At 37.2% G+C, this 14,023-nt stretch overlaps 1 protein-coding gene across 3 annotated transcripts in view; it reads right to left on the bottom strand.

Annotated features, from left to right (window-relative positions):
• The window catches only part of LOC134535518 (V-type proton ATPase 116 kDa subunit a 1-like), a 279,710-nt gene that overhangs the window by 37,799 nt on the left and 227,888 nt on the right, over nt 1-14,023 (bottom strand). For all 3 annotated transcript variants that reach the window (XM_063374659.1, XM_063374661.1, XM_063374660.1), the window contains exons 10-11: nt 13,295-13,534; nt 1,710-1,819 (exon numbers count right to left, since the gene is read on the bottom strand). In XM_063374659.1, the coding sequence (XP_063230729.1) occupies nt 1,710-1,819; nt 13,295-13,534 (350 nt within the window). The remainder of the gene's footprint in view (nt 1-1,709; nt 1,820-13,294; nt 13,535-14,023) is intronic.

Raw genomic sequence — 14,023 nt, 5'->3', positions numbered from 1 at the left:
GTGTTCGTGGGGAGCAGCGAACTGAAGTCTGTAAGAGTTGTAACTCCGAAAGTAATAAACTGATATGCGTGTTTTAAACTTTAAGTTGCTCGCAAGTGAACACTGAACGTTGCTAGTTTAGTGGAATAACTATAAAACTAACAACTTTGGTTTTGGAGCCTATAATCTCAAAATGCCCGAGCGAAAACAGGTTATGTTGTAGGAAAAAAAAAATGAAAACATGTGAACTTGCCGAAAGAGAAGCAATTAAAAATGCAGAGAAGTGTTTTAAATATCGAATGAGGCAAAAAGAAGCCCCCGAACGATGTGAGAAATTTGCGCTCGAGTGAGCCTCAGCCGTCTGCCTCGCGAGAAGCGACTGGGAATGCAGACAATTGTCTGGTGATGGACGTGGATATGCTCTCTGATGATTCTGATGTTGATATGGAGTCAGTGTCGTGAAAGAAGGGTCTGGTTTGTCATGGTTTCGCGTCACAATTTTTTTGTCAGCCGCCAAACTCTCTAAAGAAACTCGTGAAGTAATGGAAAAAAGGCTGATAGATTTAGTTCGCAACAAATAAATAACAAAAATATTCTTACAGTCTTCAAGGCCTCTTTCCATAGTTTTGCCGACATTATATCTTTCATAAATAATTTTTCTGGCATGGCCGCCTGACCATCAGTAAGACATTCATCGAATTGAATCCCAAAAATACAACAAAATTAATTGTTTAAAATATTTTATTTATTTCATACACAAACATTCCCGTTCAGCACAATGGAAATTCATTAAACAAACAGTCCAAAATACAGCCTACAGAGAATTTTTTTTAATTTTCTTTCCAAGGGAGTTCTAAGTGGCTGTGTTTGCTTTATCATCATGCTTTATGTGAAGATGAGTGTGGATTTAATCAAAGAAGTGACAGTTTAAATTGTCAATGAGTCAAAACACTTATGTGCAGACCTGCTTCCATATTCTCATATAATACCTACCAGAGTTTATATGAATGAGTTAAAACCATGTCCACATAGGTCATTAGAGACCATACGAGACGATGAGATGGGAATAGAGCATTACGGGAATGAAAAGATAAGGAAAACAGGAGCATCACAAGGAAATCAATCAGGACACTACAGCGTACACTTGGGGAAATTCGACGTTTCGCATTGCCAGAACATCCTAGGCAGGAGTCTAACCAGTCAACCACCGTGACCCAACATAACACCAGAAAATAAAAAATGAATTTTTTACTTATGTAGGGAGTACAGTTCATAATTATTTCATTTTAAAAAAAATGATGCAAAAAAGCTACTTTGATCACAAAATGCTGTACTTGAACATGAAAAAATTATTTGGTTATTTAAATGTTAACTACACAGTGTTAAAAAAAATTACACGTTTCTTTGTTGTTCAATCTACAAGAGAACAGAAACTAAATAAATATAGTGCTATACCTACAGAACCATGACCTCCTGGATTAGTGATTTTGTCTGGTATTGAAACTTTAATAATATTTTAATGGCAATAACAAAGAAAAATTAATATATAGTGCAATGACATTAAAAACATAATGGCTTAATGGGTTCAAAATATTTACACAAGTTATTAAATTGTGCAAACATGATATGTAACCCTACAGAAAACAGGAATTCATGTACCTATGCTTACTTACACAACATCCCTATCCAATCAGTAACTATGTTTGTTTTTCCTAAGATTTGTTACTTACAGGTGATTAATGACACTCAGGCTTATTCCAAACACCATGTGGATCACTCCAAATATAATAGAGAGCTTCATTTTGTAAGAATTCAAGAAAATTATCTTGTTTGTAGCCACCTAGAAAAATAATACCACAGATAAGTTAGTTTAGATCCTTTAGTTTTAGTAACTCATGTTACTCAGCTGTTTCATTAAGAACAATAATGATATAAAACTAATCAAAAAGAATAACATATGTGCCTACTCGCTAAAACTGAGGCCACACTTGATTTAAGTACTGTTAACACTAAAATTATATAAACACGTAACCATAACAATATTAATGACTGTTACTAGCTGTTTTAGAGAACATTCATTTGAAAGGAAATTTATCATTTCTATCACTATTATTTATTATTATTGAAATTATTAATTGTTTATTATTTAATAATGTTAATAAATAAACAGTAATTATATTATTAATATTTTTAATGGGAATTAAATAATCCCTGTACCACTAAAAAACAATTTTAGGTAAATTTTTTGCAAAAATTATTTTATAGATTAAGTAAAAATTTCCAAATGGAAACCAATTCACTAAATATTTAGTTACTGTTTTAGTGCCCATTCAGGGTAAGGGTAGACATATAATAATAACACATACACTGCTTCTATTCTATTTATTATCTGTTACCACTCCGTGTTTATCCTAGCTCCATGACACCATCATCACAACTGTCTTGCAGTGGCGCCAACTTCATGACTACACTACAACATCTCCCCTTTCAAAGTTGTTTGTCATATACACTGTACATACATACATTACATGTTCAACCTCTTGGGAGGATTTATAACTCTCCCTGATCTTGTTACTGTTGTTCTGTTAACACCAGCTGGTTTGATAGAAGTATCTTGCATTCTAGTGCACCCTACACTCCTGTCAGCTTCCATTAAACTAAATTTATATGATTGTCTATTTGCACTACCATTTTCATCATTCACTACATGGTCTTTATAAGTATTCACTTCGAAGCCTGCAAAACCATTTGTTACACCGTCTGATGTTTCCTGAGCTCTCCTGTGATGTTCTTTACTTCTTCCTTCCTTTTCTTCGCTGTTTATTGGCCATATGACTTCTTGATGTCTTTCACTTTCTTCTGTTTTTGAAGACACTTTTATGTGTGTTTCATTTCTTCTCACTTCTCTTCCATTCTGGTTCCTTACAACGTAGGATCGTGGAGCGTCGTGTATCCTTACAACTGTAGCAGGTTCCCATTGTGCATTCTTATTTGTTTTTATCACCACCTTGTCTCCTTCTCTAAACTCGCTAGACTGTTTCAAGGCTGTCTTATCATACTGTTGTTTGCACCGTTCTTGATTTAATATCATTTTTTTATGTGCGTCTTTTTCAACTTTGGGTTGAAGCATTTGACTTGTCACTGGTAGTAATGTTCTTATCTGGCGGCTCATTAGTAGTTGACACGGTGAAATGTTTAAGCTTGACAGTGGCGTGTTTCTGTACTCTCTTAGCAGATCTCTAAAATCTTTTTGCTGCTCCATACTTTTCTTTAGTATTTTCCTTGCTGTGTGACATCCCTTTTCTGCCAGGCTATTACTTCTGTGATAGTGCGGACTACATGTTCTCAATTCAATGTCATAGGTCCGTGCAAACCTCGCAAACGTTTGCGATAGAAAGGGCATATTGTCTGCTCTAATTACTCTTGGAATGCCATGCGTGCAGAACACATCCCTCAGTTTATCACAAACATTTTCTGCTGTCTTATGATTTATTGGTATTATTTCCAGCCACTTTGAGAATATGTCAACAACAATCAAGTAGTTCTTGCCTGCATTATCCAGAATGTCCACTGAAACCTTCTCAAAAGGGAGTTGTGGAATCTCTTGTGCAATCATTGGTGATTTCTTCTTCATTGATTGATATTTCTCACATATATGGCATCCACTCACCCATCTTGTAATGTCTGAATACATGTTTTTCCAGTAGTACACAGTTTTGGCTTTGGCTATAGTCTTGTCCCTTCCATTGTGACCTTCGTGCAACAGGTTCAAAATAAGATTCTTCAGTGCTTGAGGTACAATGAGTTTGTCATTGTAAAAGAGCAACTGATTGTCCACATAAATGTCATTTCTCATATGCCATGCCCACCTAATGCACTCTGGCACTTGTTTTTTATGTTCAGGCCAACCCTTGCCATACATGTCCTTGAGAGCTGAAAGTTCATTATCTGTTTCTGTGGTCTTGATAAAGAGTTCTTTCTTTGACTCAGACATGGGTAAGTGCCTAACTAGTTCATGAACTAGTTCTTTCATTTCTGGGTCCTCTTCAGTAGGACCTAAGAGATATGACCGGGACAGTAGATCTGCAATGTACATTTGAGGTCCAGGTAAGTATTTTACCTCTATGTTGTATTTTAGTATTTTTAGCCTCAGTCTGCGTAGAACTGATGAACCTATTTTGTGTACAGGCTTGTTCATTGTGGCAACAAGTGGTTTGTGGTCCGTCATGATTGTGACCTTATACCCATACACATAATTGTGAAATTTTTTCAGGCTAAACTGAATGGCTCTCATCTCTTTCTCAGACTGTGAATAGTTTTGTTCGGCTTGTGTCATGCTTGACGATGCAAAGGCTACAGGTTGTTGGTCCTACAGTAACACACACCCTAATCCATCCTTGCTGGCATCACATTGAATCACTATTTTTTTGCATGGTGTAAAGTTTGCCAATACTGGTGCATTGGATATCAAAGTTTTAATTTCATTAAAAGCATTTTCATGTGTAGGTAGCCACTGATAGCATACATTGTCTGATAAAAGTTGCCGCAAGGGTGCTGTTATGGTAGACATATGCGGAATGAATTGTCGAACATAGTTAAACATTCCCATACATCGTTGGAGCTCTTTTTTCGAAGCTGGAGCTTTGAGGTCGACTAATGCTCTTACTCGATCTTGGTCCATACTCATTCCTTGTTTGCTAAATTTGAAGCCTATATATGTAACTTCATTTTTTCTATACTGCACTTTCCTTGCGTTAAACTTGATATTTCTCTCTTCAGCCCTAAGAAGTACTTGTTGCAAGGCTTTATCATGCTCTTCTGCTGATTTTGCATACACAATGAGATCATCCTGATATGCCATCACATTGGGAATATCATTGAAGTTGCCTTCCATTTGTTTTTGAAAAGTTTCGCTAGCACAGATAAGGCCGAAAGGAAGTCTTTTGAACTTGTATACTCCATACGGAGTTGAGAAGCTACACAAATTACTTGATTTTTCATCCAGCTCAATTTGATGATACCCATCTTTTAAGTCCAACACCGTAAAATACTCATTAAAAGCCAATGTTTCAGCAACTTCTGACACGGTTGGAATTAGATGATGTTCTGTGACAATGATTTTGTTTAGCTCTTGTGGATCTAGGCAGAACCTTAGTTCCCCATTTGGTTTCTCTACAGTTACTAACTGATTAATGCAATGTTCCAGTGTTGGATTTTCTACTCTTTCAATCACTTTTCTCTTTTCCATTGTTTCAAGAGTTCTTTTGAAAGTTGGCTTCATTGAACTTGGAATCCTGTGCGGGGGCTCATTAATTAGTTTAGCCTCTTTTCTTATCTTAATTGTGTATGTGCCAGGAAACTTACCTAAGCCTTGAAATATTTTAGAATTGTTTTTCACAAACTCTCTCGTAATGCTGTCTGTAGGCTCTGCCACAATTGACTGTACCTTCTTCACTATCATTATTTTTCTCACTATAATGTTCATTTGTACTAATTTCGTGGATTTGTTGTTCTGTTCGGCACATAGCCGCAAAATGATTATATTTCTGGCATGCAGAGCATTTTTTGCCATAAGCTGGACATTGTCTTGGAGGATGTTTTCTGCCACAATATGAGCAATTTGAAATGCTTTGAAGATGTTTTGGTTGTTCATAGTATCTCGCACGTTCATGTACGTGTTGTTTTTGACTGTCTTGTTGCATAGTTGTCCTAATTGTTCTTTTAGGGTTATATTTTCCTCGAGCAACGGCATCAACTGGAATTGAGGTTGTTTCTTCTCCACCAGTTTGTTTGGTCCTACCTTGGCCCTGTTGCATCTGTGTTGCTTGTTCCCGACTTCTCTTTGATGCCTGACAATGGTTGACTACTTGCTGAAGTGTTGAATCTTCTATTCTCAGGAGACTCTCCCTCAGCGTGGTACTACTTATTCCCACAATGATTCTGTCACGAATCAGGGATTCTTCGAGGTCCCCAAATGAACATGATTTAGCCAGTCTTTTCAGATCAGTGACAAAATGGTCAATAGTTTCACCTTCAGCTTGGCACCGCTGATTAAAAATGTATCGTTCAAATGCTTCATTTTTTTTGGGGGTTGTGTGTTGTTCAAATGCTTGTATCACCTTATCATACTTTGTTTTCTCTTCATTGTTAAGATTGAATGTGTTGTACAGATCAACACCTTCTTGACCTATAATGTTAAGCAACAGAGCTATTTTGATATTATCAGGTTTGTTATCGTTTCCACTGGCAATAATATAAATCTCAAAGTTTTGTTTGAAGGTTTTCCAGTGTGCTGCCACGTTTCCTGAAAGTATCAATGCAGCTGGCAAATTAACAGTTCCCGCCATGTTGAGGTTATGTGACGTTTGCAGTAGCCTGGTGTTCACTTTTTATGGATTGTTTTTTTCTTGTTCTTGTCTTATCAACATATTAATCCGTGCTGTTACTTTAGGTTCACATGTTCATTTATTTTGTTTCCTCCCGCACTTTCCATTTATTCGGCACTGTGTTATTTATTCTTCTTGATACAATGGTCTTTTATTATTGATCCTACCGACTGCGCCATGTTTTAGTGCCCATTCAGGGTAAGGGCAGACATATAATAATAACACATACACTGCTTCTATTCTATTTATTATCTGTTACCACTCCGTGTTTATCCTAGCTCCATGACACCATCATCACAACTGTCTTGCAGTGGCGCCAACTTCATGACTACACTACAACAGTTACTCTCTGCAGAAATTTTAAAATTTCTGGGTAAACTTTTGACATAATGTATAAACCCTTAAATGTTTTTAATTCTCTTTATCAAATGTGATCTACAGTGAGTCTTAGCAATGTACTTGCATTTTCATTCTAATTCTAAACACTTTGAAGGGTTTTTTCTTCAAATTTAAGACTGGAAATTAAACAAGCCATAAGTGCCAAAATGAACATTATGAGAAAGATCAATTGAACACTTGCTGAATACAAATTTATTTCAAAAAAACATTTTAAGCATTACAATTGGTAGTTAATGTACCTGGAAAACAAAGTATGGTTTAAAAATAAAAAATGAATAGAAAAATTAGAAAAATATATAAGAATATCCGAAAAATTGAAAAGATATAAGCCTACATGTCATTTTCTTGAATTAGGCTGTACGTGCCATTGTCAAAATAATGTCTTAAACTAATTAAGCATTTCATACTCTGATGATGTTGGAATAAAAAGGTGCACTGTTCATCTGAATCAAAGAATGAAAGCATCTGCTCAAAATCTTTCTACTTTTCTTCAGAAATATGACTATTTTGTTCCAGCTGCGGTTACGTCATAGATTTTATTTTGTCGACAATTACTCCCTTCTTCAGGATGTTAAACTGTTCAATGTGGGTTTTTTTATTCATTAGCCCAGGGTTGTCAGCATACACCTGAATCCATTGCACTGTAGATATCTTAAGTTTGGTAGTATAAATGCAGTTTTCAGCTGCCTTTTTAAAGTCACAGAAATCTACGCCGTTCATAACTTTGACTTGATAAGGGTGTCCAGGCCTATAATGACTAATCATCTCAACCAAATCTCTTTGCATCATAAATTTACTTACTTTTTTATGAGTGACCGGACACGAGGAACTTGTGATAAATGTTCTTAAAATAGCTCTTTGTCACTAGATGAATTCAAAGAAACACTATCATTTTTGTTATCACAGTAGCTGTCGCTCTACATAATCGAAATTGTCTTGCAAATTTCCGAAGTCAGTGTTTTTAGGACACACGAGGCGATATAATTTCCTCAATGACCGGCGTTCCCCTCTTGCCAAAGGTGCATGAAACCAGAATCATTATCCTCAACGTGAATAATAAAATTGAAGTTTGACAGCTTTCTCAAATCAAACATTTGGGAATGTTTCAAAAATAACTTGCTGCAAATCCAGTGAACACGTTGCAACATTGCTGTAAGGTGAAACTGACATCTGGTGATCTTCTTTCATACATTTTAATGCCGTCTCACTTTTTTGATGGTGTAGTTCCAGGTTCGTTTTCAGAACTGTATTCGACGGATCTGCTTTTAGTCTTGTACTAAGTAGGTCACAGGTGGGGCAAGTGTCTGATTGATTGTGGTGCACGGAAACAAATATTTGATCAGAGCTCAGGCATTCCTTAGAAGTCTTAATACGAGAGTAGTGACTGATATCCTTGAAAATTAGGTTTATGTGATCAATACTTTTTTCACATTCCTCTGAATATATTCTATAAACAGTTTTATTACCTCTGAATTCATTAGCAACACTTTCCCCCTTTTTTTTCTTGTTATTCAGAACCTGTAACACATTGCGGAAGTTTTTTGGCAGACACTAAATAAATTTTCTTCAACAGTAGGAAATGTGTATTCAAACGATCATTGTCTTCTGCTTTTATCAGAATGTTGGTACTTTCCATGCCAACGACGAGTGATTTCAGTTGCGTGAAATAAACCCAAAAGGTACATTGTTTGGGAAGCATAGTCTTTCATTTTGTACTAGTCAGTAAATAACTTCATCTGTTGATTGTAAATCATATCCTCTCACTGGTAATGACACTTGCAATCAATCTGCAACTGACAAGAGACACAATTAAAACTGCAACTAAACTAAATGCAATTAACTTAGCTATGCAATAAACATATAAAACAAATGTTAATTTCATTGATTACATATTGAGGGCGTACCGGTGTTACGATCTGAATTATTGGTGGAAATAGAGGGAGTCACCACATGAGTGGGCACATGGACCCGGCTTGATACTCTTGCTCAGGGTGTTATGTGGCCCGTGTGTGGTGAGATATTAGCCCTCCTGATACCTAATTCAGCACCTGTCCCTAACCGAGCCCGCTCTTAGCGTCGGGCACGCTTCTACTTAACCGCAGTGGGCTCTTAGGGCGTCCCACACTCCGCTGACTGGGTTAAGGACCCACGTGCCCCCCCCCCCCCCCCCCCCCCCCCCGGACACAAAGACACGTGACTCAATTAAGTTTGTTTTATTTACTTACACATTACACGCCCTCATACCATCCTTCCTTGATACTGATAGAAAACGCCTGAGGCACGAATCAGTTTAGTTGAGGAGGCGGACCACACACGTAGTCGCCTCAAGCCTGTACTTAGAACACGGGTGGTTAAAAACTTCGGAGAGTATAGAAATCACTAATTAAACAGCCTCACCGACCGAGAGAGGCCCCGAGGATGAAGATAAAACGATTTGAATTAATTAACTGAACAGAACTACTTATCGGTGAGACAACGGTGATGTCCTCGGGGTGTCTGCAGAGATGTCCGCTCTCGGCCGGCTGTAGAAGGAGACTCGGGTGAGACAAGGGCTTGTGGCAGGCAACATGGCGCCCTTCGTGCCGAACACAATAACCGTTACATATCTGTGACTGCGTGCCCCGGGTTATTATTGAAAATAACATAAACTCTTTATAAAAATTAGCATATACACATCCATGACCAGACCGTCTGTAATAATTACTTATGTGGTAAAATAGTTTGAATAAAGTTATGTGTTGGTTCCGTCGTCGCCCGCTAGGGAGCGTTCGTGGCCGTCCTTGCACGTACTTTATTACAAAAATATAACATATTAATGAAACAAAAGGCACTCACTTACTGAATCGTCGTGACACTATTTTAGGGGCAAAAAGAAAAGGTTATCATAATATTAATTACAAATAGGGGTGCGGCGCACTGCAGCTAAGCGACCTCTTGCCGGGCTACCAACACACGCACGCACCACTCGCTGGCGGGAGGTTTGAACAGAGATGGTGGTGTTTGGGCGGTGGCATATCGGGCTCAAAGGGGGCCGCAGGCCCGGACGACGTCAATATGTAGATTCTAACATCAGTAATGAAGTACCGATTAAACTCTGATAACAACAAACCGATAAAACTATAGAAACAAACTTACTGATTGCGATGGAGGCTGCTTGGTTGCTATTTCCTTCATTTTTGCCATTACATATTCTTGCCCATTTGTTCTCATTTTCTTTCTCATTTCCACTACGCTCCCTTCCACAAGTTTCCTCTTAATAGACATAACAATAAAACAGTATAGACCCTTCCTGATGTCCAAGAATGTAAGTGCATAACCTCTGATCAGGTTGTATGTAACAAGAATGGCACTTACACCTTTTTAGAAATTACTGCCAGGAGATACAGCAAGCACAACCTGATGGTTGCTACAACTAACCGACCACTTCTCAGGGCACTTTCAGCCTTATTTCATGTTAATGGTCTTGGAACGTACATCCTTTTTGCTCAAAATATAATATTTGACAGACAGACACTTACAACCATTTTTATTTCCAGTCTTCAATTATTATGAGTAAGTTACGGAACTTAAATTAGAGTACTACCAAATCTTAAAAAAAAACTCCACTAAAACATGGGTCACATATTTTTCTTCATTTGTACACTAGCCACTGGTATCATCGACTCATAGTTGACAATTTAGATTTAGGTACAATTTGTTGCAAAGCACATTGATGCATTTAGCTCACTATTATCGCTATGAATGAACTTTTATTGATTAAACTTATTTTCTTAAAAGCCTTCAGTCAGAAAAAACACACACTGCTTGAATATAATTTTTAAATTCCTTAACCCACTACTGTTCACCTCCTTGGGAGTTGATAGGGTCTACCTGTAAAATCAGTTCTTATTTAATGCTTAGGCCTAAGGGCATAATAAACAAGCCTGCCAAAATTCTAGTTTGTAGGTCTTATACTTCACAGATATGGTGAAGAGTTAGTGAGTGGTATTTTGCTGTAGATCTTACACTCCACAGAAATGGTGATGAGTTATCGAGTGGTATTTTGCTATATACATATTTAATAGTTTACTCAATAGTGTAAGCCAAGAAAGCAGTACTTTAGTAGATTTCTTTTTTCATCTTTACTTACAAAATTGGCTACATTTTACAGAACCATTAACTAGCCTACGTTCAACTGGAATAATGTAGCTCTTCAAAAGTGAAATAATATTTGAAATTGGTCTGTTTTAGTTTATTTCTCGAAAACAAAATCAAAATCTCTCTCTTTTTATAATAGTAGTAAAGATATATTATTATTAAATGAGATGGTCAATGCTGTAACACTGCATCCAGAGCTACGAAGCAACTGAACACCCAGGTACTGCTTTAACAGCACTTCCTTGCTCCTGTAGTGAAAACACAGGTCGTCGAGAGGAAATAAAGGTCCGGGGGCAATTCATTTTGTCTAGCCCCCTCCCAACTACTTAACACACCAATTTTCAAACACCACAGCAAAGTTCAAAGCAAATAATTGCAAGACTGTAAACGTTACTGTGTCCAAAACTGTAAACATTACCTGCAACTATGGCACAACTTGCAAGATTTCAAATGAATTCTACCCATAAGCAATAACCTTGAAATTTTTATCTTATATCTTATATCAGAGCAAAATCAGGCAGAAAATTAAAATTTTGAAACTTAACAGGGCCTGAGCACCGGGGATTTTACCCTCCCTGTCTTCCCCCTCTTGAAGGCCCTGGGAGGAAGAAGCCCGTAACACAAACTCCTGCTCCTGTGATGAGCCAGATTCCAATGTTCTCGAATATGAATCTCAAATTCAAATACCCAAACGGATATACCCCTCGAATCCGTACCTAAGTCTCAAGCGTCAAAAGGCCAGAAATAAACATTTTACTATGGAGTTTTAAGAAATTCAACCCTTCTAATTGTTTGCTTCACAAACTATGTTTCCGGAATCAACAAATATTGTAATTTTATTTATATGATTACATGTTACAGTGAAATATCTTGGGGAATGGTAACAGTATAAGTAGGTATGAAGGATGTGGCCCCCGGGCCACATTTATGATATTTATATTTTTTTTAGCTGTTATTGATTTTACGAATTATTTCCATTTTAAAGAATCCTTTTAAATTTTTGTAAAATCTTAGTTATTGTATTTTTGCTTAATTAATTAATTATTGTGATTATTTCCTTTTATAGTTATATGTATTTTGGTTTGGTTTTGTTCTGGTGCTGAGGTGAACTGTGGGCCGCGGGGCTGTTGGTTTTGGAGTCGCCGCGACCGGACGTGTGGAGGGCCCACATCGCGAGGCAAGCTTAACCGTTTTTCGACTCTGCACCGGCCAGCCCTTGCCGGGGCCTGCGGAGATGAGGCCTTGCCTTGCCCGGGGGCGTGTTCAGCGGCGATATATTCAAGATTTACGCTAAGGTAAAGAGGCGACACGTAGCATTGGATGTAGCGGTTGTGGATGAAGAATAATATATTATTCATAAGAAGCATAGCTTTGCAAATCGAACTTATCTACGAAGCACGTATTACAGTGGAAGCTTACTGATTAGACCCTCCCATTTGTTATAACGGGTCAAGCTACTTTGCATGACTTTGATTAATGTTGAGTGCATCAAAACTTTTGTAGGAATTCACGTCATTACCTCAAGAGATTTATAATTTAAATTTGGTTTCCCTGCGTGTTTTGCCCTCGGAACTAAAACATTTTCAGTGAAGGCCCGCCCAGACTAAGTGACTTTTCACGGCACATTTGACTGAACTATATATAATATGCATTTTCTGAAGGTCACGGTTAACAGCTGTTCGACTCTAAGCAACAAGACGTGCAAATATTGATGGACGTGCGCGAGTATAAATCCGGCTCCCAGTAGGCCTTTTTGAATTTTCATAGTTAATACCTTTTTTTTATATAGTATTTTGTCATTACTATATTTTATGGTATTAGTATTTTCTGATTTTCATGATAGCTTTATATTTTCATTATTTAATGTCAAAGTAGGTTTAGGTAAATGCCATGTACGATTGTTTATGTTGTTTATGGGTCCTACGAAAGATGTTGCCGATATTAAAATTTTGGATAGCCTTAATCTGCGTTGTGTTTTTAATGAGCCAAAATCTTGCTGTGTGCGTTTGTCATTATTCTCCCTTTCATAGCTCAACCGCCCGGGTGCAACTTTTAAAGCGCAATACCTATTTCAGATTTTGCCTTTTTTTTGCCTTGATAGTTACCCAGGGTGAGTCGAGGACGGGACCCCCCTACCCATTTGAATTGGAAGGCGGGTTTCAAGGAAACAATATACCTTCATAGGTTTACAGTTTTAATTTTTCAATAAACTTTATTTCCTCTAATATTTTTCTTAAAATATTTTCCCCCAAATATTGGAAATTTTTGAATATTAAGTATTCATGATGGTATTTGAGGATTCCAGGATTTAAATATTTGACTGGCCCAATTGTCCCTAACAGATAGTGACAGTATCTTCCATCAAGCATTCACACATGAGCCACTGCACTTACCTGCCACACGGGATCCAGTCCAAATGGATAGGGTGCAGAAGTGTAAATCTTGGTATCACTAGGATTTAACGTCAATTCCCCATTTTCCATCACTGTGCTGTAGTTGTAAGATGCCTTCCAACTTGAGCCAAACAGGTTTAAGGACTTCGAAAACATGTCGTTGTATATCATACCAGTGTACATGGAGAACAGGCCCATCAGCAAGATGATGTAACGTCCTCCGAATATTATGGTCCAAATCTGCAGACAAACTCAAAACTATAAAAATTACAAATGAACGTCACAGAACAAAATGAATTATTTCAACTTAAATGCTAAAGCATTATTTAGAATGCACTTTTCAGATTCATATTTTTTTTGTCGTTAGACCCACAATTATTTCACCGGTCATTGGGTAGCAAAGTAGACATATGCTACAAGTTAATGATTAGACTACAGCACTCTTGACATGCCCTTAACTATGAGCCAGTAATAAAAGAAGAAGTGGTTACCCAATCACGTGCAACTTCCACAGGATGTGACCTTGTTTTGACCAATGAGCACTTTAAAAGGGCTTAATGTATAGGCAAAGGAGTCTAGCTTGGAGTACAATTAGATCAAACAATTGTGGCTCTAGTTTTTATTCATGTAATGTAAAATTTTTTACTATGACTACAGTAAGTTAGATAAAATACATTTTACTTGCTATCAATGTTTAGAAGAAGGGATTTTTATTTCACTACCCTTAAT

This window comes from Bacillus rossius, chromosome 8, assembly GCF_032445375.1.
Source record: "Bacillus rossius redtenbacheri isolate Brsri chromosome 8, Brsri_v3, whole genome shotgun sequence".
NCBI classification, from domain to species: domain Eukaryota; kingdom Metazoa; phylum Arthropoda; class Insecta; order Phasmatodea; family Bacillidae; genus Bacillus; species Bacillus rossius.
This window is presented reverse-complemented; position numbering and strand designations above follow the sequence as displayed.